Source organism: Capricornis sumatraensis, chromosome 10, assembly GCF_032405125.1.
Source record: "Capricornis sumatraensis isolate serow.1 chromosome 10, serow.2, whole genome shotgun sequence".
NCBI lineage: Eukaryota > Metazoa > Chordata > Mammalia > Artiodactyla > Bovidae > Capricornis > Capricornis sumatraensis.
Window position 1 is genome coordinate 96,231,030 of NC_091078.1, and position 23,370 is coordinate 96,254,399.

At 48.9% G+C, this 23,370-nt stretch overlaps 4 protein-coding genes across 6 annotated transcripts in view; 3 read left to right on the forward strand and 1 right to left on the reverse strand.

The window, feature by feature from the left end:
• The first annotated feature begins 459 nt into the window (after positions 1–459).
• Positions 460–3,743, forward strand: NICN1 (nicolin 1, tubulin polyglutamylase complex subunit). Its single transcript, XM_068981671.1, has 6 exons — positions 460–650; positions 1,899–2,075; positions 2,328–2,441; positions 3,059–3,130; positions 3,447–3,551; positions 3,626–3,743. The coding sequence occupies exons 1-6, from the start codon at positions 519–521 to the stop codon at positions 3,665–3,667; spliced, it is 642 nt and encodes a 213-aa protein (XP_068837772.1). The 5' UTR covers positions 460–518; the 3' UTR covers positions 3,668–3,743.
• A 1,639-nt stretch (positions 3,744–5,382) lies between these two features.
• AMT (aminomethyltransferase) lies at positions 5,383–9,875 on the forward strand. 3 transcript variants are annotated; one of them, XM_068981667.1, is made up of 9 exons: positions 5,383–5,507; positions 5,611–5,778; positions 6,487–6,567; positions 6,878–7,009; positions 7,399–7,477; positions 7,760–7,905; positions 7,992–8,172; positions 8,794–8,949; positions 9,049–9,875. In XM_068981667.1, the coding sequence occupies exons 1-9, from the start codon at positions 5,418–5,420 to the stop codon at positions 9,225–9,227; spliced, it is 1,212 nt and encodes a 403-aa protein (XP_068837768.1). In that variant the 5' UTR covers positions 5,383–5,417; the 3' UTR covers positions 9,228–9,875. The 3 variants fall into 3 exon arrangements, with proteins under 3 accessions (XP_068837768.1, XP_068837769.1, XP_068837770.1); XM_068981668.1 differs by lacking the exon at positions 6,878–7,009; XM_068981669.1 differs by lacking the exon at positions 5,611–5,778 and having other exon boundaries at positions 5,407–5,507.
• A 409-nt stretch (positions 9,876–10,284) lies between these two features.
• On the reverse strand, positions 10,285–13,260 carry TCTA (T cell leukemia translocation altered). The gene is made up of 3 exons (XM_068982719.1): positions 12,890–13,260; positions 12,504–12,558; positions 10,285–11,522 (listed from the first exon to the last, which is right to left on the reverse strand). The coding sequence occupies exons 1-3, from the start codon at positions 13,110–13,112 to the stop codon at positions 11,480–11,482; spliced, it is 321 nt and encodes a 106-aa protein (XP_068838820.1). The 5' UTR covers positions 13,113–13,260; the 3' UTR covers positions 10,285–11,479.
• Positions 13,261–13,554: 294 nt separating this feature from the next.
• RHOA (ras homolog family member A) overlaps positions 13,555–23,370 on the forward strand; it is a 50,458-nt gene continuing 40,642 nt past the window's right edge. The window contains exons 1-2 of the mRNA XM_068981571.1: positions 13,555–13,717; positions 17,640–17,718. The gene's annotated coding sequence lies outside the window, so the exon portion shown is untranslated. The remainder of the gene's footprint in view (positions 13,718–17,639; positions 17,719–23,370) is intronic.

The window sequence follows — 23,370 nt, forward strand, 5'->3', positions numbered from 1 at the left end:
GTTCGAATTTGTATCTCCCTGATGAATACTCATGTTAGGCATCTTTTCAGGGGCATATTGGCTATTTATCTTCTTTTGTGAATTATCTCTTCAAATCCTTTGCCCTTTAAAAAAAAGGGTGGGAGGGCTTAATATCTACTGCAATCAATGTCTTCCAGACATGCTCACTCATGCTTGTAACTTAACGCGCTAAATTAAGTCCGCCCGTCACAGAGGCAAAAACGGAGTAAGACTTCGGGCGCCTAGAGAGTTCAGCACGATTGTATCGACGGCTAGGCCGTTCCTGGGCGTGGTCTGCGACGGACCTCTACGGCTCGCTCGCTCAGTTATTGGCTGCAGGAGCACTTCCGCAAGCACTTCCGAATTCCGGCCGCCCCCAGCATCGGTGACTGGCCGGGCTGGCCTAGCGCGAGTCCTCTCGGGAGTTGTAGTTCCTGAGGCCCTGCTGAGGACGCCGGGAAGAACCACTGGGCAGAGGCCAGGAGCGGCGGTTGTGAGTTGTCGCGGCCGCTGTCACCATGTCCCGCGTGTCTGTCCCCTGCCATGTGAAAGGTACCGTGGCCCTGCAGGTGGGCGACGTGCGGACCTCCCAAGGCCGGCCTGGTGTGCTGGTCATTGATGTCACCTTCCCCAGCGTCGCGCCCTTCGAGGTGAGCAAGCCCTGTGGGCGCGACCCGGGCTCCTGGGCGGGGCTTATCTGGGAACTCGGGCGTGTCCCAGGCAGTGAATCGTTTGCTGAAAGCCTCTGCGGTACCTCGCCCGTAATAGTCAGTTAACCATTTCTTTATTCCTTTTGTTAACACATATTAGAGTGCAGTTTCCTCTTCTGTTCACTTCAACATCTCTCCCCCATGTCCAGAACGGTGTTAACACGGAAGTGCCAGAATAGTAGGCTAGGTGCTCGAAATAACAGTTTTGAACCAAACAGAGGTGCGAGGCGATTTTGTCCCTGGCCACTGGCTAGGTATCATTTGACAATGAATTACCCCCATACCTGCTGCCTACACATTCCAACAGACCCTGCTGTTCAACTCAAACCTCATCAGGATCTTCCCAGTGGCTGCAGTTTCCAGACTCCAGTTACCATGAGTAACTGGACACCGCAGGCCCTCAACACGGGACAAAGTCCACCTTCTAATGGCTTGAAGTTCAGAGCCACTTTGTGTCTTTGCCCTCCTTGCCTCTCGGCCCCACCCACTTTGTCCTGTAGTGTATGGTTCTTACTCAAGCTATTCCCTAGGCTGGGAGACTTCATTAAAGTGCCCAACCCTAGTAATCCTGATTCAGTAGGTCTGGGGTGGAGCCTGTACACCTATACTTTAAAAAATTTTTCCTTCAGTATTTTTTTTTTTTTTTTTTGGCTGCATCTCGTGGCATGTGAAATCCTAGTTCCCTAACCAGGGATTGAATCCCAGCCCTGGCAGTGAAAGTGCCGAGTTCTAACCACTGGACCACCAGGGAATCCCCTCCTTGATTAATTCTGATGACTATCCAGTGATGAGAACTATTGTAACTAGGCTGAACCACTCTCTGTCACAGGCGTGTGCCAGGTTCGCTTCTTGGTGCTCCTTTGTATGCTACTTTTACATTTTCTACCCTTTGACCGTCCGCTTGAGGAACTCATCTGTACATTTTCTGAGTCCTCTGGAGTTAGGTAGGGCTCTGACCTGTGGCAGCATGAAGGACATACGGCGAGACCTGAGATCATGGTTTGTTTGCATGATGTGCTTATTTAGACTGTGAGTTCTTCTAGGAAAGCAAAGCCCCATGGGTTCTTATTGAAATTGTTAGATTGGCAGAAGAGTCCATTCCTCAGTGGAGGAAGAGGTGGTGCTTTTGAAACCCCTCCTGCCCTGGACCTTGGTCTGATTTGTTTTGGTGGGTTGTATGTGCCCTAGTTGCAGGAGATCATGTTTAAGAATTACTACACAGCCTTTTTGACCATCCGTGTTCGCCAGCACACCTCAACACACACTCCAGCCAAGTGGGTGACCTGCCTGCGGGACTTCTGCCTGATGCCCGATCCGCATAGTGAGGAGGGAGCCCAGGAGTACGTATCGCTGTTCAAGCACCAGGTCAGCTGGGACTCAGCATGGCCAGGGCAGCCCAGATGAGGGCTCCCAAGGGGCCTGGGGTCTGGGCCAGGGTGCAAAGAGGGGTGGGCAAGGCTGGTCTGGGTTGTGGTTCTTTGGTAAGTGCCTTGGAGGATACTTTTCCTTCTCCAAGGCCTGGGGAGAAGGCCCCTCGGCTCAATCCTGGTTGGCTCCTGGGCAGTGAGCCGGGCCTCTCTGGGTCCTTGTGTGTGTGTCTGTGTGTTTATGTGTCAGATGCTGTGTGACATGGCCCAAGTACTGGAACTGCGCCTGATTCTGCGACAGCCATCACCACTGTGGTTGTCTTTCACAGTGGAGGAGCTTCAGATCTTCCAGCAGGGACCAAAGGTGAGTGACCAGCCCAGAGCTGTTGGCTGGCCCTTTCTCCAGCTATGGCTAGAAGGCCTGGGGGTGTGGGTGGCAGTGGATGGGTACGGATGGGGAGACTCACAGGGAAATTAGCCAGGTGGGAATTCTGGAAGCTCATGATGAGAGGTGAGGGCATGCCCTCATATTTCCTGACTTTGGGGGCTACTTGGGTTCCCTGGTGGCTCAGAGGTTAAAGCATCTGCCTCCAATGCTGGAGACCCGGGTTCAATCCCTGGGTCGGGAAGATCCCCTGGAGAAGGAAATGGTAATCCACTCCAGTATTCTTGCCTGGAGAATCCCATGGACGGAGAAGCCTGGTAGGCTACAGTCCGTGGGATCGCGACGTCACTCGCTCACTCACTGCCTCTTTCATATCTGGAACTTTCATGGACCAGAATCTGCTTCTGGCCCTTGTTTTCATGGGGCTTCCTTTTGCAGCAGAAGAACTTAGGCAGTTTATGTGCCCTTGGGTCCTGAAAAGGATTTTCTCAGTGTCTGGGGCTCAGGGGCCCTTCTCTCTGTCGTCAGGACCTTGGGTTCTGGTTCCAGGGCTCTCGTACTGTGCCCTACTCAGGGCAGTACCCTTTGCTTTGCAGAGCCCTTCCATGACCTTCCCCAAGTGGCTGTCCCATCCAATGCCTTGTGAACAACCCACTCCCCTTCTTGAGGTAAGCCCTCGCCCTGGGTGAGAACCATATGTGAGCAGCTCTGGTGTCCAGCACAAGCCCAAGGGGACACCTTTCTGCAAGAATCTGGGGGTAGACCCAGGGCCCTTGGTTCACCCTGTGGGACCTCCCTTCTGGGATCTGAGGCATCTCTGTGTGGGGCTGGGCTACCTACTGCACATCAGGCCCCATCGTCATGTTTCACAAGTCATCTGGGAATGTCAGCTGGAGGGCCCCACAGCCCCACTTGGCCTCTCTGGAGTTCTGAGGGCACTGCTGGGGAGAGACCCATGGCCACTGACCCCTCCTTCTGGAGCAGGGTCTCCCAGACCCCAGCAGGGTATCGTCCGAGGTCCAGCAGATGTGGGCGCTGACAGAGATGATCCGGGCCAGCCACACCTCCACAAGGATCGGCCGCTTTGACGTGAGTGATCGCTTCCCTCTGCGTGGCTCCCTTTGGCCTGAGCGGGTCAGGTCTGATGGGCTTTTGTGTTGCAGGTGGATGGCTGTTATGACCTGAACTTGCTCTCCTACACTTGAGCCGTGGCTCATCGAGACGTTGGCCGTCCATGCCCACCTAGGCCCAGTTTGGACCCCCATCAGAGGCTGCAGTGCTGTCCCCATGCATTCCAAGTGTTGCCTGCATGCACCTTCTGTCAGGACCACGTTCACAGAGTCAAGATTCCTGGGGGCTCACTGTGTTGCTTAGGAAGAGCTCCTAGAGGGGATGCACTCTGTCCTCAGCTGACTGCAACCTGAAACTCCTTCTTCTCCCTGAAAACACTCCAGTTCTGTTACTAAGAATCCCTCTGTGCCCTCTGTTCCCCTGCCAAGCTGCACATTCTTCCTGTCTTCTGCCTGCTCTCGCACCCCAGAGTGCAGTGGGCTAGGGTCACCTCCCGGAACCTTGGAAGTTGTCTATATTAATCGCTTGGAAGCTTGAGGGAGAAACAAGAACCCCGTTTCTTCCTTTTGCGCCTCCTAATGGTCTCTCTCCCTTTGTGTTATGCCCACAAAAAGAAAAAATTCCTGTCTAAACCCTTCTGCTGCTTGCCTTAGGAGCCACACAGGGCTGGGAAATGGGGCAGCCTGAGTCCCTTGGTCTCTGAGCTGGCTCCTGGATGTGTGTTCAAATGGGTCTGTCCACCTGTTGGGTCTGGGCGGTGCCTCCAGCAAGGCTGGGGCCTGAAAATGAGTCCTGGGACTTGTCTGCCATCTGACGGAGCCCAAATCACATCCTTGCCCCTCCTCCATTCACCCCCTTCTACAAGCCATGCTCAGAATGATGAGGGATCAACCTTGGTGGGGTGGTGGGTCCGGGTGAGGGGTCACAATGGTGTTTTTTGAGAAGCTGAGATTTCCTGCAACCCCAGACCAGCAGCTGAATAAGACAGGCTGTTTTTCTTATGAGAAAATCCTGCTTCTCTGGTTTTACGTGGCTTTCTTCTGGTGGCTTCCGGGAAGCAGTTCGGCAATGTGTGTTGGGGCTCAACAGCTTTCTGGGGGAAGGTCAGCCACCTTTTGTGGTCACCTTCTGCTCTCCACCATCAGAGTTCTTGCAGGTGGAATCTGCCTGCAGGGTCATTGACTTAGCCCCATTCAGCTTTTGCTGAGAGGGTAATGATCACAGTCTTGTGCTCAGGGAGTAGCAGCCCTCAGTGTGTGTGGGTGGGAGCCGGGAGGTCCCTGGGATGGCAGACCTCCTGCACAGCTGTGTCCCCAGCACAGGGCCTAGTGTGCAGCAAGATCAATAAATACCTGTGGAATGCATCCCTGTGGTGGCTATCTATGTTCGCCCAGGGAGAGGGCAGGAGACCCTCCCAGGAGGCCAGCTTACAGTGGTATTCTGCCTACCAGGCTGGCTCCACCCTCCTGTGCCCTCTCCACCCCTTCCCCTCCCCCCAGGTGACCTTACAGGCCTGTTTTCCCAAACTGGTAATTCAGGCCTTTCAGCCCTTTGCAGAACTTTGGCCCTTTGGAGGCAGGGCAGTTAGCCTGGGGAGGTCTAGCCCCCAGCTCTATTTCTGAGTGTTTTCACTGGTTCCCTATCTGCCCTGGTCAGATGGAAGAAGCGCCCGGGGCTATTTCCATGCAAGAGGAGTCAAGGCATTGTGCCTGCTGCACAGTGCTGGCTAAATCCCCGCCTGCTCTTGGGGCTGCCCACTGTCTCTTGTAATTCCCCCAGGGCGGGGGGGGAGAGACCTATTTAAGCAGGGCCCGGACTACATCTCCCAGCGTGCCTGGCAGAGTGGTGGCCTCTGTGCGTCGGCTGTACCAGTTGTGGGCAAACATGCAGCAGGCTGGGAGCGTGGTGTCCCGTCTGGGCTCGCGTCTGCAAGTTTGGCCCTCGGCCCCATGTCGTTCGCTCAGTTGTGCGCAGGTGGGCCGGAGGCTGCTGGGCTGTGTTGCCAATCTTGGAGGGTGGGGGAGGGGAGGGGGCTGGGGTCTGGGGCCTTGGTGGCACTGAGCCTGGCCGCCCGCAGGACGTGCTCCACAGGACACCGCTCTATGACTTCCACCTGGCCCACGGCGGGAAGATGGTAGCGTTCGCGGGCTGGAGCCTGCCCGTGCAGTACCAGGATAGCCACGTGAATTCACACCTGCATACACGGCAGTGCTGCTCGCTCTTTGACGTGTCCCACATGCTACAGGTGAGCTGGGGGAGGGCACCGACTGCCAAGCCTAGGGTCCTTGCCATCCACAGCAGTGCAACCCTTGGCCTTCATTGCTGGCAGCTGGATGCCCAGGGCAGCCCTCTCCGAAGAGTTGGAGGTCTCAAGGGTGTAATAATGGACTATAAAAGTAAAGTGAAGTCGCTCAGACGTGTCCGACTCTTTGCGACCCCATGAACTGTAGCCTTCCAGGCTCCTCTGTCCATGGGATTTTCCAGGCAATATACTGGAGTGGATTGCCATTTCCTTCTCCAGGGGATCTTCCCAACCCAGGGATTGAACCCGGGTTTCTCGCACTATGGGCAGACCAATTTAGAGGGTCTCCTGCTCATGTCCCCATCTCATCTCTCCAGCCTGCTCCCACTTAGGGGTACCTCAACGTCCCGAGGGTTTCTGGGGCTACCACTCATTGTCATCCACCGTTCTTGGTGTTGGTTTGGAAGAGGGGGTATTTTAGGAGGGTACCAGGCCCTTTCAAGTTCCCTAACTTCTCTCAGCGCATCTCTTGAATTGGCGGATGTCGGGGAGTTAAAGGGGGATCTTCTGCCACTAGCAGAACAAAAAGACTAGTCAGGCACTTTGGCTGAGTTGGACCAGGCTGTGGGGGGAGGGAAGATGCTTCCTTGTCCATTGCTTTCCAGACTGTAGCTACTGCAGTGACCTGAAGCTTTTTGCTCTCTTTCCCAGACCAAGATATTTGGCTGTGACCGGGTGAAGCTGATGGAGAGTCTAGTGGTTGGAGATATTGCAGAGCTGAAGCCAAACCAGGTGGGGTCTCTCTCTTATTTCTGCTCAGTGAGCGTCCTTAGATATGAGCCAGCAAACCCATCTGAGTCCTGGCTTCAGGGCTGGGGCACAGAGCTGGAGCAGACATAGTTTCTCAGGACCTGTATTCCTGGGGAATGGAGTCCCTACGGGGCCTGGGCTGACCCAGCTTGCTCCTTGCACCTCCATCCCTCAGCCCTGCACAGGAGGTTTTATGAGTCTGTGGTGGTGGGGTGGGGCCAGGGGTGGTTTGCCTCACACTTGACCTTGGCCTCTTGGAGCTGGAGGCAAAGATGCTCCGCTTTGATGTCAGGGAACACTGTCGCTGTTTACCAATGAGGCTGGAGGCATCTTAGATGACTTGATTGTGACCAACGCCTCCGAGGGACACCTGTATGTGGTGTCCAATGCTGGCTGCAGGGAGAAGGACCTGACCCTCATGCAGGTAAGCTCCTCTTGTGGTATTCTAGGTGCCCTGTCCTCCTTATTCAGAGTTTCATCCTTGTCCAGGACAGACCTGGAATGGATAAGGGGTTCAAAGTGACTGTATGAAAGAAAGCAGGCCAGAGTGGGCCCTCCAGTGTTGAAGAAGTGGGGGGCAAGTAGGGAGGTGAAGCAGATCCTGGCCCCTAAGTGAGCATCCTCTGGTGAAGGTGGAGGGCTGGAAGCTGGTGTTAGAGCTTGCAAACCGGGGCTAGAGTCATCCCTAGCATTTAGTAGTCACATGACCTTGGAAGATGAAAGCCCACTGTGCTGAGCTCTGTGGCACCTGGCCCACAGCAGGTGCTCAGGGAAAGGGGTCCCAGAGCTAATGGGATATTTCTTTCCTTTCAGGACAAGGTTAGGGAGCTTCAGAACAAGGGCAGTGATGTGGCCCTGGAGGTGATGGATAATGCTCTGCTAGCCCTGCAAGGTAAGTGGGCCAGGCTGGGCTTGCAGCTGACTTTCACCTTCCAGGTTTCCTCTACTGCTTTGCATGAAGGCCGTGCTGGGGGCAGGTAAGGGTGTTGCAACCTAATTCTGTGTTTGGTATCCTGCCCTCCTTATACCTGCCATGAGGCTCTGTGGGCAGGCGCATCTCCTTCCATCTACAGGGTGGGGCTTGCTCAGGGCTTGTTCTTGTCCCTGAGGGCTGGGATCCAGCTCCCTGGGGCACTAGGACCCGGACACTTGGTTACTGGCTCCCTGGACCCAGGTCCCACTGCGGCCCAGGTGCTACAGGCTGGTGTGGCTGACGATTTGCGGAAACTGCCCTTCATGACCAGCGCTGTGATGGAGGTGTTTGGTGTGTCTGGCTGCCGCGTGACCCGCTGCGGCTACACAGGAGAGGACGGTGTGGAGGTTTGTCAAGAAGTGGGCGTGGGGCGGTGCCGGGCACTGGATTCTGGGGCCAGCTGCCCACCTGCTCTGTCTGGTGTCCCTTGCAGATCTCGGTGCCGGCAGCGGAGGCTGTCCACCTGGCAGCAGCTCTGTTGAGAAACCCCGAGGTGAAGCTGGCAGGACTGGCAGCCCGGGACAGCCTGCGCCTGGAGGCAGGCCTCTGCTTGTATGGGAACGACATTGACGAGCGCACCACACCGGTGGAAGGCAGCCTGAGCTGGACACTTGGTGAGCTGGGCTAGCACTCAGGGAGGGGATCCTAAAGGCTGGAGGGACCCTTACTGAGACCAGCCAGCCCAGGACTGCTTCCAAGGCTGTGTAGCATAGAGCAAGGGACACAGCCTCCCTGAGCCTTCATTCTCTGAAGGTGCCACAGTGGCTTTGCCCAGTAGATGCTGAGGACTCTCAACAGAGGTGAGGTGGGCAGCACAGCCTTCAAGACCAGGGAGGAGGAGGTGGGTGACTAACTGCACTGCAGGGGAAGGAATCAGGTCCAGGGGGCCCTGAATAAAGGAGCCTTGATGCTGGATGGATGTTGTACACGTGGGCATGCTCAGTTGTGTCCAACTCTTTGTGACCCTAAGGACTGTAGCACGCCAGGCTTCTCTGTCCATGGAATTTTCCAGGCAAGAATACTGGAGTGGGTTGCCATTTCTTATTCCAGGGCATCTTCCTGACCCTGGGATCAAACCCGCGTCTCCTGTGTCTCCTGCACTGGCAGGTGGATTCTTTACCACTGTGCCACCTGGGAAGCCCTGGAGGGATGTTACTTGGGGTCCTTGTTGCTGGGACCTTCTGTGGTCAGAGGTCTGATGGACAATGGCTTAAATCTGTTGTGTTATGTTCCAGGGAAGCGCCGCCGAGCTGCTATGGACTTCCCAGGAGCCTCAGTCATTGTTCCCCAGCTGAAGAGCAAGGCACAGAGGAGGCGTGTGGGGTTAATGTGTGATGGGGCTCCCGTGCGGGCACAGAGTCCCATCCTGAGTCCAGAGGGTACTGTGATCGGTAGGTGGACCAGGGAAGCTGGAGCCTTGTCCCTCCCCTAGGAGGGTGGGGGCCCTGGGCTGGCAGGGGGGTATTGATACACGGTCTCCGCCCGGACAGGTGCTGTGACCAGTGGCTGCCCCTCACCCTGCCTGAAAAAGAATGTGGCGATGGGTTATGTACCCTATGAATACAGTCGGCCAGGCACCCCACTGCTGGTAGAGGTGCGGCGGAAGCAGCAGCCGGCCGTGGTCAGCAAGATGCCCTTTGTGCCCACAAACTACTATATCCTTAAGTGAGGGTGACTGGGGGATGGGGCCCTTCCAGGAGCCTCACACTGGAGGGCAGTCTAGCAGGGGTTATTCAGGAAGCTCAGGCAGAAACACACCCAAGGTGGGTGGCTAGGTGGATACTGGTTCTCGTCTGGGTGAGCACGGACACACCACCTGTTGCTGCCTCATGTCGTTGCCACTATATCTTTAAGAGCGCATTTCTGAGTGATGGACCAGCCCACGTGCCACTGACCCCTCTCTTGCCTGCTGGAGATCAATTCTGGTATCTCATCCTTCCAAAAGGCTCACTTCAAGGGGGGAGAAAGCCTGCCCAACCTACCTCACCATGGTTTCTCACACTGCAGTGCCGGCTACCTCCTCTAGTTCACTGGCCATGAAGGCAAGCCGTTGCCTCTCTCCGGGCAGGGATGTGATCCTGACTCATAGAGGGTTGGCCCAGTAGGGCTGTGGGGCCCGTGTGTAAACTCAGGGGTGGCTGAGGCAGGCATGGATCCACTCTTTCACATTCTCCAGTTGGCCTAGTCTGCTGCCCAGTAGCCAGCCACACCAAGCCAGGCTCACCAGCTGTTGTTCTGAGCCCCAGGGCTGCTATGGACAGGCTGGGCCTCCTCCCCGGCTTGCCTTATCCTGGGCTGACCTTCACCCCTGGGACTTATTATTGGACTCCACAGACTACTAAAAAAATAAATAAATAAATAAATGAGCTTCCTTCCTTCTTGTTCACTAGAGTCTCTAGTTTCACTGTTCTCTGAACACAGGCTTCCTGGGGGTGCCAGTCTAATGCTGGCCTGCCTGGCCGAGGCTCAGAGTGGGTTCCCCTTGAGGCAGGCAGCTCTCTAAGAACTAAAGTGGTGCCCCTATTTGGCACCATCACTGCTGGTAGGAAGCTGACATCCCCTCTCCACCTCTGCAAGTCTGGGTGCTCAGGGGCAGCGGCCCCCAGGGTGTTCCCTCCCCAGTTTCTGCTGTGCATGCGCACTCCGTCCTGTCTGAATAACCACACAGTTGATGCACTTTCAGGTTTAATAAGCCACATCCTCAGTTGAGCCTGGGGTGAAATGTGAGACCAACTGTGAAGTGAGTGTGGTGTCTGTTGTCAGTAGGCGGGCCTGGGGCTGCAGAACCATCATCCCACCACTAGTCCTCATGCACGTGCTCAGCACAGTCCTACTCCAGTGCACAGTGCAAAGATGGCCTAGGCTGCCAGATGGCAATGTGACATTTACCAGAGAGGAAGCAAGCAGTGGGACACTGAGGTAGCTGCTGGCCCAGCAGAAGCAGGCAGAAGTACGACCATCGGGGAGGGAGGCAGGTCTGGGCCCACATTGCTCATCTGGAGCTCGTGTGGCCCACTGTGGAAGTGGCAGGGCTGCCTAGCATACGGGCAGGACAAAGCTCCTCTGGTCCCGGGTAAAGATGGGAAGTGGGGAGGCTGCAGGGCATGATGGGGCTGCTCTGCACTAGCTGCTTAGTATGTCCCTGTGACTGGCGGGGCACAGATGCACAACCCCATGGGCACTTAGGCAGTGGGGGTGGGAAGTCACCCCTGAGACTCAGCCTCTTTTAGGTACCCAGCTTCCTTCTGGGGGGGATTAAGAGGTATATGAGTATGATGCTTGGGAAAAAAACTTACACAGCCTGACTCCCACCTGGAGAGGTCAAAGGAGGTGGGTGTTTGGTGCCTTCATGTCTGGAGGGTGCCAGCTGCCCCATCTTATACTAGAATGGACAGCTAAGGAGCCACAGAATATAAGGCTGTGTCCAGGACAGGATTCCCTGGCTCCCTGCCAGCAAAGCAAAAGCAAAGAAATACAGCAAACTCAAGGTTCAGGGGAAAACAGACCTGCCTGAAAAATCTCAGAGGTGATCAACCTCAGGCTTCCTCTCAGGGACAAATCTCTACAGGATCACATCCCAGGGAGATGGGAGGAAGAACAGGAAGAAGCCAAGCCAGAAAATGGACTGTTGGCCTCCCCAACCACAAAGGCTTCTGAGCTGACCCCTGAAAGGAGGAGGAGGTTTTCTCTCCTTAAGGCACCCAGATCAGGGTAGAGGCAAATTCTTTACTGGCCCAATGCCTGGGGCTGCTGAAGGCAAGGCCAAGGGCAGTGGAGGCCCAGCCCTGCGAACACTGGGGTACACCTTGCCCCCAACCCCATCCCTTCTGCTGTTGTCCCTGGGGTCTGGGCAGCAACAGGACTCAGTGTGGGAGCCAGGAGACCCGGTGATACCCCTGGAGACCCCTCTGCTGGCTTCCCTTATTCTCTGTGGGTTTTGAGAGGTTCATTTGCTGCTGTTTCCCTGAAAGTGACAGAAGAGAAGAGGAGTTATTCCATGGACAGTACAACAGTCTACTCTTGGGGGCTGAGCTGGGCTCAGAAAGGCCACACTATAACCTAGACCTCTCTGCTGAACTTCCACAGCCCTCACTGCGGTGGGAAAGTCCACCACCTTTCACCTGTAGGCTTATTCTTCCTCCTCCTCCTCCACTTTGTGCATGGTGCTCCCATCCTTCACCAGTTGCCAGGGACAGAAACCTGTGCAGTGGCAGGCCTCCTAACTGGCCTTGTGCCCTCTCTATTGGATAGGGTGTTCCAGGTCCCTCCATGCCTTCATGTTTGGCCTCTGATGTCACATCTTTGTCTATCCTTCCAATATGTCACCCTTGTTCTTGCCTCCGGGCGTTGTTCTGTCCATTCTCTTTGCTTGGTACACCGCTTCACCTTTGCCCTCTGTTTAGGTGTCTGACTTGGAAGACACCTGCTCCGACAGCCCTCACCTCTGCACTGCTGCCTGCCCTCCCTTTAAATCTCTAGCTCTCCCTCTGAGCAGGGCCTGGGGTGTTGTTCTCTGGACCCAGTGGGAACCCTGCCATGTGGTAGGAGCTCAGAGATCACCTGAATGAATGCTCTGACTAGTGACTTCATGTTTTACACATGAGGAGCTGATCCTGAGGAGGCCAGTCGGGGCACTAAGGACAGAGAGTCCTGCCTTTCCAACTGAGGGGCTTACAGTGGAGTGGAATCCTACAGACTTGCCACTTCATCTCTGAAACTGTGACAATAATAGCATCTGCCCCACAGGTTACTGAACAGGTTATGGATGGGCTATTCAGACATCAGTGTCATGAAGTCTGAGATCTACTGCAGGCCCTGGAATGTGCTGCGAATGCCACTAAGCTGGTGGACTCCTACCTTGAGAACTCCCTTCCCCTGTCCTCAGCTCAGGAGTGGCTTCTGCCTACTAAGCGCATGGGGTAGAAATTAGAATAGATTTACTCACCAGGAAGGGAAATGCGTGGAGCCATCAGGTGTGGATCCGTTCTGGCCGCCCAGACCTGGGGGCAGGAACACATTCAGAAATGCAACAGGCTGGGGGTGGGTATCTGAGCAATTATCAGCGCAGGTCAGAGGTATTGTTTGCTGGACAAGGGACTAGTGGTATTGTCTGATGGGGGTTCAAAGGAATTTGTACGTGATGGGTGGACTGGTGGGGTTTCAGGTGGGAAATGGTATGTTGACATGGGTCAGGGGGACAGCATTAAGTTGTGATGAGCTTCTCAAGGGATCAGTGGTAGTCGGGGGGGGGGGGAATTCGGGAGAGCCCAAAGGTACAGTCTATGGCGGAGGGGGTGTGGCCGGCCCACGGAAACTGGTGGGGAGTCTCACCTGGGCGGTGATACAGCCCGGTCACCGTACTCCCGTAGAACCCCCACGCCAGCTGGATGCTCAGGAGACTTAACACCAACCAAAGCAGCAGAAGCTTAAAGAGAGTCACGCGCATGTCTTGCGCCTCCCACTCCCGAAGGAACTCGCTGCCGAGGGCGCCCAGAGCGCCCAGCACCGTGGCCGGCAAAGCCTGCAAGGACTGCCCAGACCAAGGCTCCGCCATGACTGGCCGGCGCCTCACCCGGGGTACTGTCACCGTTGTCCCCACTGCGCAAGCGTCTGGTCTTCCGGGCCCAGGTCCACTAGTGCGCACGCGTAAACCTAAGCAAGGAGCGTCTACCTCGCTTGCGCGAAGAGTTGGCAGTTTGGGGCGGAGTATCAAAACCGCGCACGCGCACCTAGCCCCACCCTGCTAACTTAAAGGAGGAGTGACTCGAGGAGTATAAAATAGCAACCAGGTCTTTTATAGCCCTGGAGTTCCCGTGATGCCCCACGCGGCTGCAATGATTGGTTAAGCGCCTTGACTTTAGGGTGTGGACGCGCTCCTGAGCAATCGTGGCTGAGCAAGGAGTGCGCGCGCGTGCGCGGGGCCGCGACTGGCGCCGGCTCGAGCCCGCTGGGCACGCGGGGACGCGCACGTCGCTCCCCGCCCTCCCGCCGCCGTCGCCGCCCGCTCTTGGTTTCTCGCGCTCCCCGCCCGTCGCTCTCCGTCGGTTGTCTCGTTAGTCAGCCGCATTCTCCTCAGCCACCCGCTGTAGTCTTCGAGCTTGCGACTCGAGGACAAGCGTCCTCGGCGCGGAGAGGCCGGACTCGGAGTCGTCGCCTGAGGTGAGTGAGAGGGTTTCCTCTTAGCGCCGCGGGCGCCCCGGGCCCGCCCGCCCGGCACTCTTCCGGCCACCCGCCGGCCGCCGCCCCGCCGCGGCCGCGCCCCACCTGCTGCTCTCGGCCGGCAGCACCAGCACCGGGACCCTGGCCCCTGACCCCGACTCCAGGCCGGGGACCCAGGCCCGGCTTCCCAAAGCGGCGGCCCCGCCCGCGCAGTCCCCGGAAGCGCGCCCCGCGGCCTCCCGCGCCCCTTCCCCCGCCCGGCCAGGCCTGCTAGAGCCCAAGCCGCCCGCCCGCGGTCCCCGTCGCTTCCTCTCTTAGGGCCGCGCCGCGCCGGGCAGGGCGGGGGCTCTGAGCTGGGCCCCACGACCCGTCGGGCAGCCGGCCCCTGTGAAGCGCGCGTGGCTGTCGGAGTTGAAATGGGAAAGAAACTCTTTACAACTCCATTTTGGCTTTTGCATTTAATATGAAACATGAATCACCGTTTTATACTGCGTGAAGTCCAGTTATGTTTTGGGTATTTTCTTTTTTAATGCAGTATTCTTTGAGATTTTGTAAGTAAAGCATAGTGTTGAAATCTTAGAGGTTAGGATTCTTCGGTATTGAAGGGAATTTTCCGGTTGAAAGGAACATTTTTTTTCATGATTTAAATTTTGTAGGATCACAATAAAGTGATAAGTTGCTTAGTCTTAAGTTGCTACCTTGATTAGGCATCAGCTAAACATCTGTGCCTAGTTACCTATTAGATCCAGTTACAAGTTCATTAAATGGCACTATTTGCAGTCAGTTTGGTCAAAACCACGTTTAGTAGTTTATAATGGAAAATTGGCATTCTTTTTACCTGGAGTTGGTTTCACTCGTGTTTCTTAATAGTCCTGATTTAACATTTTTACCTCTGTTGGTAACTTGTTAGACTCTTTCTGTGTTTTAAGTCTTTTTAAATAAATCTTTCTTGCAGGTGTGTAATGGGATTGTATTCCTGCCAGATCTGAAGGGGGGAAAATACTTAAAAAAAAAATTATTGTAAATGTTGTTTGTGGTGAGAATTTTTCTGCCACTTAGTGTCACACACCCAGATGTGTAATGCTTATGTACCAGTGCTTGATTGTCACTTTAGAGATGGCTCAATTTCGAGAGATGTTGTTTTGAGCATTTGGCACAAGTGACATTGTTTGGACTGAAATACAAGATTAGTTCTTAATTGTAAAGGATAATTAAGAAAGATCTCTTTTGATTAATTGCCTTAAGTAGTTGTTTTTTTTTTTTTAGAGCACTGGTGGGTGGGTCTTGGAGACATAAAATGTGTAAGATTAAAAACAAACAAATATATATAACATGGAATTTGGTTTTAGTCAAAGTCTAGTCGTAGATTTATAGCCTCTGTTCTCATAAAAATCCATAATAGAGGCAAGAGGAGATTAGGAATCCACTAATTTTTTTCATTGATCAAGAATTTTAGACCTAAAAGGAATCTTCAGGACTTGTATTCCCAACCTCATTTGCAGATGGGAAGCTGAGTCCCAGAGACTTCAGTAAATTTCCCACAGTTGTATGTCTAGCCAGGTGTCAGCCAGAACTATTTTCTCTGTAAGATCTTCTCCATGTCCTCCCAAACAGCTTGCTTAGAGTCAGCTAAAATTCAGGACTTTCAGCTTATTCCAGTGCTTCTCCTTTTATGTATTGCTGTGTGTGTGTTTTAATGTATTGAGAGAATCTAAAAATTTTTCCAAGAAAAGTTCAATTCTTTAGCTTTTCCTCTCCTTTCTGTAATTTGAATGATCCTATAGCAGTTGAATGAAATAGGTAAAGGAGTATACAGGATCTCTGCCTGGTGTAGTTTCTGGTTTTAGATGTTATGACCTTTTCGAGGGACCCAGCTTCTTCCAGAGGCAGGACCAGGCTCCCCTGTTCCAAATCCAATGTAATTATGCCCTGATAGGTTCTAACAGGAAACTGTGGGCTCTTTTGACTATTGATCTGAGGTGGGATGGGGAGAAACAGCAAATATCAAGAATACAGTTTCATATGTGTGTGGTAGTGGTTTTGCTGGAGTGTTTTTAGCCCTGATTCCTTGTCAGTTAACTCTTTTTAAAAGTTTAACCTGGGAGACTTCCCTGGTGGTTCAGAGTTAAGACTCTGCAGATCCAGTGCAGAGGGCACAGGTTCAATTCCTGGTCAGGGAATTAAGATCCTATATGTTTCATGGTGTGGGAGAAAGAAGAGTTTAACCTGGCTATGTGGGGGTGTAAGTTATTAGGAGAGTAAAAACGTAGATGTTCAGGTGTTTCTTGTTCATAGGGTAGAGTCCAGGCAGTGACTTAGGAGGTGGGTTGCTACTTTGTTGTGGAGCTGAGAGATTTATGTTAACTTTGCCAGAAGACTGATATTTCAACGTTTAAAAGCATTAATTTGGATTTGCTGGGCTTCTATAGATAGCACCTCAGGCTGGTAGTGATAATTTTAAAAGGGATTGAACATAATCACTGGATTTTAATCACATATTTGTAGTTTAAAAGGAAATTGAAAGGAGAAAAAAGGAATTAAGGGAATTTCTTCTTCCCTTACCACTTAGTTTATACCTTTATGCACCTGGGCTGTAGAACTGTTTGCTTGCACTTTCACATTAATGTAACCAAATTTTAAACTTGTGTTAATGTATCTTCCTATAGTCTGCTCTTTGGGGACATGCTCACTGTTAAATACTTGTGAGATTAATAAATTAAAATTTTCAAGACAGTTTGAAGTTAGTAATTACTATAAAACTCCTATTTCAAGTGACTCATTTTTAATCTGTGGTGCTGTAGTATTAAATAAGGGCCTTGTATACTCGTAATTATGGTAGTCATGTGACCAAAAATCAGATAGACATCGAAGCTGCTCGTTCTGGGTGTTGGTCTGAGTTTATTGGTGCTTCCTCCACATGATTTGGAATACATTTTTATAGCAAATAATCATCAAAAACATGAGATACTCTTAAATCTGAGCCAGTTTGTAGTTGATAGCAGGATGAGTTTTTAAAGAGGATGAATAAAGTAAATGTGCCTAAGCATGTTTATAATAGCATCTTAATATTTCAGTAAAGGGAAAGAGAACGTAAGCAGCCAGTGAAATAAGGTTTCAGTGTAGTGAAGGGGAAAGTAGGAGGTAAAATGAAATTAGAGAGGTGGGCAGGGACCACATGTAGGATCTTTTAGGACATGGGAAATTTTTGGATTTTTTATTTTAATCATCAGGTTTTTTTTTTAAATGAGGATGATTATACGATCCTACATTGAACAGTTAGAATCATTCACCAAGAGTAAGGGATATGTCTGAATCCACTCTGCCTTCAAAACAGTAAACTAATACTGATCATTTCTGACAAAAGTATCAGATTTTCATATTATTAATGTCTTTAGCCTAATAACTTCAACCTGTGTTTTTGAAGCCATTGGCTTTTGGACAGTTGTCTTTTAGCCTGCAATGTCTCTGTAATGCCCGTATTAAAAAGGAAATGTAATTTGATAAAGCAGGTCATTCAGATGTTCATGGTAGTCTGGGTGGTAGGCATACAGGTGTTCAGTGTAAAATTCTTTTACCTGTGCTGTGTGTTTATAATGCTGTGTGTTGCATGTTTATAATTTTGGAAAATTTACATAAAATTCATCTGCTTTTGATTTTAACTTTTAAGAGGGCAGCATTATAACATTCAGAAAATAAGGTTAATACTGTGCATTTTGTTGAATGAAGGAGGCCAAAACATTTAAAAGTTGTAACTTTCATGGTATGTCAATTAAAATTAAATTCTGCATTTATTCCTCCTCTGGATTCTGAATTACTTACCAGATCTTTGGGCAAACCCGTTTTACATCTTGTGCTTTTTTTCCCCCATGAAATGAATAGACATAATTCCTGATTTTGTTTTATTTTGTGTGTGTTTTTATAGTGCCTTTCATCTGAGAAGTTCAGGGCACTTTGTAGAACTTCTGCTATACAGGCCGTGGGTCTTGCAGCACATTTGTAAGGTATGTAAATAACTTTCATTCCTCTTTGTCCATGGAAGAGAAATTATTGTGTATTACATATTAACGTAAGTTCTAGGGAAATGTAGGTGCAGTACTGTTAATGATTTTCTTTTCCACCAACCTTGAGATCTTTATCTTACTCCATAACTTTCCCCTCTGGTCTCATTTTCCTACGTGTCTCTATATGATACTCCTGTAACTTCCTTTTTCTCTTCTCTTCTACCAGTATTTCTTTCTTAGTTGACAATATATTTTCTAACCTCTTAATCTTTAAGAAGATATCTTTACCGCATTTTACACATATTTCTCTCACTTCTGGGTCACTCTCATCTAAATTCTTCTTTTTTTAATGTCTTTACGTTTTCATTTTTTCTTTAGTTCGGTCACCTTACACACATCTTACCACAGCCTGTGCTGTGGGTATGTCTGATTGTCAACAAAAAATAATTCAATCAGAGAATGAAGATTGGAGGATAATTCTTCCTCTTGCCAGAGGAGTCAGCTGTAGTACTGGTTTGAGTGGGAGCAGTGTTAATAGCGGGTGTAACAGCCCATCCTGGGGCTATTCAGATACTTTAAACTGATTACAAATAAAGGAAATAGAATCATCTAATTTAATTGATACCAAGTATCCTGATTTGGTACTATTTTGACTACGTTTTCTTGTTCTCCTTGGGTCAGAGGGAACTCCATATATGAAGAAGTGAGCTCTTAAGAGGATGGATATTCTCTTTTGGTGAGATGGGCTACCTGGCAGGGAAGTCACATGATGGTAGTGGTTTTGGTTGGCTTTGAACTTCTTAGCATGGTAAGAGGAGTGGCCAAGCTAGCTTGTCATTTTTCATTCATTGAAGACATAGTTCCTCAATAGCTACTATGTGCCAGGTGCTGTCTTGGGACACATTTGAAGAAAACAGAGGCGATCCCTGCCCTCAGATAGTTTTTTCTTTCTTTTACATTGCCTTTATTCCTAAAAACATTAACATTTTGAATCATTTCATCTGCTTTTCTCAGTATCACCGAAGAGAAAGTAGAAAGCACATCCAGGGTTAATATCACTGCCCATTTTTATTCTAGTAGGAAATACTGATGACCTGTGGCAAGAGATTAGCCAATGCAACTGCTGGACATAGGATGACAGCTAGACTAGCACTGCTGGCCATGATTCTCTGTTGCAGTCCCATTAGGCTTGGAATTTCTCCTTTCAGCAGATTCGAGTGATGCTTTAAAGTGGTTTGATTGATGGCCTCTTTTAAAAAAAGGACAGACTATGTGTTAGGGTTTTCTCAGTTCAGTTTTTACATTATTGAGTTAAAAACAAAAGTAAGGTTATACTTTTGACCTGTAGGTTTGCTTAAATCAGAATTTTTTTTTTTTAACTGGAAAGGCTGATGGCCCTATAATTACAATAGAATTCTGCCAAAAATGACCTGCCTGTCTGCCTAGCTAGTTATCGATCTGTCTTTAAGCACATTATTTAATTTCTTTGAAACTCAGGACCTACATCTGTGAAATGAAGATTCTATTTCATAGGCATTTTAGATGAAATATGTGAAGAGCATAGTGCTCAATGCATGTTAATTTTCTCCCTTGTTGGAAATACTTCTTCTAACTCTGGTAGATTCTTCAGGTGTATTTTTCTTTTAGGATATCAGTGCATTGAATTTATATAGTGACTGTTTGCTTTCAGAATGATGAGGATTTTGATAGGAAGTTTAGTTATATGAATTTTTTTACTGCCGCCTGACTGTATAGGAGAAGCACACGTTTGTTGTTGTGCTTTGTTTAACTGTAGGAGTTAGTATGTTGGACTAAGGTTTTACCATCATTTTTATACATGTTAACTGACATCATGAATAATAGTTTGGTAAACATGAGACCATGTTAATCACAAGTTGTCTAGATTCATTCTTGGGTTGTAGTAGTGATTCTGCCTTTATCTGACGATGGAATCATTTAGTTTTACTCTTAAGCATTAGTAAATAGTAGCAGCAGAGATGGCACTCTCCAAGAAATGGACAGAAAAGTAGATCCATGGGGTGGAGATTTTTTCCTATTGTTACTTGCTGCCACTGCCTTTTATTACTGAAGGGGTTTTGAACAATATCTAATCCATGCCAACTCATACACATTCGTGTGTCTTAACTGTACCTGAAGAATCTTCAATCACAAAGCATTTATTTATCCTGTATGAACTATATGCAAACTTCATTTATCTTTCAGACTTACTCTTTAGAAGTATTATTTTCCATTAATTAAGTGTTCTCACCTTGCACCCTTACCATAGTCCCTAAGGCAGAAGTCCCTAAAACTTACAGGAAAATGTTTTGAACCGCTTTGTCAATTTAATAGTAGGCCCCCCCCCCTCCCCAAAGCAGTTCCCACATTAAAAACAGATCTGTTTTTGCAAGGAGAGGGACAAATGAAGATACCTTTTTATTTTCTGAAGCTCCTAGCAGTTCTAAAACACAGAGTTCCACTACTTGAAAAATTGTTTGCTTTGACTTTAAGCATGTGGTTGAAAGTTCTGCTTTTGTTATATGTACTCTGTTACTTTTACCTTATTCCCATGGCAGCTGTATCTGAGTTGGTATAGTGCAGATTAGTTGTCCTCTGGTGCCTCTTCCGTGGGCCCAGAGGGCAAATGTTGGGCCAATCTTCTGGTATACTTTTACATAACCCTACTGTTACTCAGGTTTTGAGGCCTAAGGAAGTATGTTTAAGGTGGATATTTAATGTTATAACAATACAATTTTTTGGCTGTGAGATAATTTTATTACACGATTTGGCAGTTTTGCTGGAAATACTACAGTGTTTTTTGTGGAAAAGTTCTTTTTTGGGTGAAGTCTTTTGTTTGACTTTTAAAGTAATTCAGAAGGAACTCTGTTTATCTTTTGATAGTCTTAAGTTCAGAAAAGGAAAGCAACAAAATATCCTAAGTAAGAGCATGGGCTCTCTGGAGAAAACTTGACAGTTAAGTACTAGCTCTTACACTCGACATGTTATGACTGGATAGAAATTATGACCCCTTTATAACTTAGTCCCTTCTCTGTAGAATGGGGATAACAGAGGGCTGTGGAGGTGCAGTAAGAGAACTACTTAGCCTCAGTGCCAGACAAGTAGATGCAGCTCTTTAACTTCCACTATTCAAGTTATCATTTGTGGTACCTAGTAATCACACTTTAATTTGAAAGATAATTTTATTTGGAGGGGGAAATAGCACCCTAAGAATTAATTTTGGGAGAGAGAAACACATCTCTGTACTGAATCCTTGTTGCTTTGGAACAGTGGTTCCCAAACCTGTCTGTTCCCAAACATGAGATCCAGTTCTTAAAGCTGGAATTACTTTGGAAGGCTTTTTAAAAATCACTTCTATTGAGGTATAATTTGCATAAAATGGGCTTATTTAAATAACAGCTTAATAGGTTTTTGGTAACTACATGACAACCCACTCCAGTATTCTTGGCTGGAAAATTACGTGGACAGAGGAGCCTGGCGGCCTCAGTCCTTGGAGTCACAAGGAGTCAGCCATGACCAAGTGGCTGAGCACACATACACCTGTGTAATTGCCACCCAGTCAAGACACAGAGCATTTGTTTGGGAGGCTTTGAGATTTTCTATTTTTAACTAGTTTTTTACTTAAAAACAGTATGTATACTTGGTAGGACTGTGAAATAAAAGTCAGAACTACACTGAGGTAAGACCTCACACCCATTCAGATGGCTGTGTATTTTAAACAAGTGTTCTCAGGAATGTAAAATGATACCACCACTATGGAAGACAGTATAGAGGGCCTTAAAAAATGAAATAGAATTATCATATGACCCAGAAATGTCACTTCTGGGTTAATACCCCAAAGAATTAAAAGCAGAGTCTTGAGATATTTGTACAGCTGTGTTCACAGTAGCATTATTCATAGGAGCTGAAACAGGGAAGCAGCACAAGTGTCTACTAGCCGATGAATGGATAAGCAAACTATGGTATATACATACAATGGAGTATTATTTAGCCTTAAAATAAAAGGAAATTCTGCAGCGTGCTACAACATAGGTGAACCTTGAGAACACTCTAACTGAAGTAAGCCAGTCACAAAAAGACAAATACTATATGATTCCACTTCCCATGAGGTACTGAGAGTAGTCAAAACCGTAGAGACAAAGTGGAATGCTGGTTGCCAAGGGCTGGGCGGGGAGCAAGAATAGTCTAGCGCCAGAGGGCAGTTAATGTGCAGTGGGTATAGTTTTAGACTACAAGATGGAGAGTTGCTGGATACACTGTGGTGATGGTTGTGCAGCAGTATGGGTATTTAATACCACTTAACTGGACACTGAAAAATGGTTAAGATAGTAAACTTTGTACAGTCCTTCTCTCAGACTTTCGGCTTCTGTTGGAGCTTTAAAGGTATTTTAGGGCAAGCGGGTTGGTAAAGTGTGGATGTTCAGTGCACAGCAGAAGTGATTGAGTTTGGAAACAACAAGCCTTTCTCATCTCAGCCTCCCAAGGTTCTCACTTCAGAGAAAACCTTTATACCTGTTTCCTGTATATAAACCAAGTAACTTTCATATGTATCCTTCTAGTGATACCCTGTCCCTTTTTTATATACAGACTAATGCACGCCCCACTGTTATACATCTGTTCTTTCCCCTTAACAATATGTCTTGGTAGTTATTTGACGAGATAATTGTACAGTATAATTGAAAGTATACATTGTGGAAAATAGTTTGGCAATTCCTTAAATAGCTAAATATAGAATTACCGTGAGACCCAGCAATTCCATTCCTAGGTATATACCTGAAAGAATTGAAAACAGGTACACAATTGCTTGTACATAAATGTTCATAGCAGTACTATTCAAATAGCCAAAGAGTGGAAATAATCCAAATGTGCATCAACAGGTGAATGGGTAAACAGTGTACATACATACAATGGAATATTATTAGCTATTTTTAAAAAATGAGGCACTGATACATGCTGTGGTGTGGATTAACCTTGAAAGCATTATGCTAAGTAAAAGAAACCAGACACAAAAGGCCACATATTATATGATTTCATTTATATGAAGTGTCTAGAGTAGGTAAATCCGTAGAGACAGAAAGCAAATTGGTGGCTGCAAGGTGTTGAGGGGAGGGGAAACTAAGGAGTGACTGCTTAATGAGTATGAGATTTCTTTGGTGGTGATGGAAATAAACATGTTTTGGAATTTGATAGAATCGGTGGTTGCACAACCTGAATTATGCACTTTGAAAGTTAACTTTATACTATGTGAATTTCACCTCAACTAAAAAAAATGTTTTTTAAAATATATGTTGAGGCCTGACCCTGAAGAGTTTTCAGTTTGTTAGTTGTGGAAACTTGAGAAGAATAGTGATTTTTGTGCCAAAATGAAGCGTGCCTGGCTATGCACTGTCATTGCTGGAACATCTGAGCAGGCCATGAGCAGCTTGGGGCTGTTGCTTCATTTTCCTCTGTGTGTCATTTCTCAAGTCAAGCACTGTCTTGGGGACAATGTCAGTGGAGAATTAGGTTGCACAAAGTCCAATTCTGATTCTGTGCGTCTATTTAAAGTTCACCCTGAAATATTTACATTTTGAAGTCATTGATACAATGCTCCTATTAGGAAGCCAGGAGGTATGTTCTCTCCCGGTATTTCTT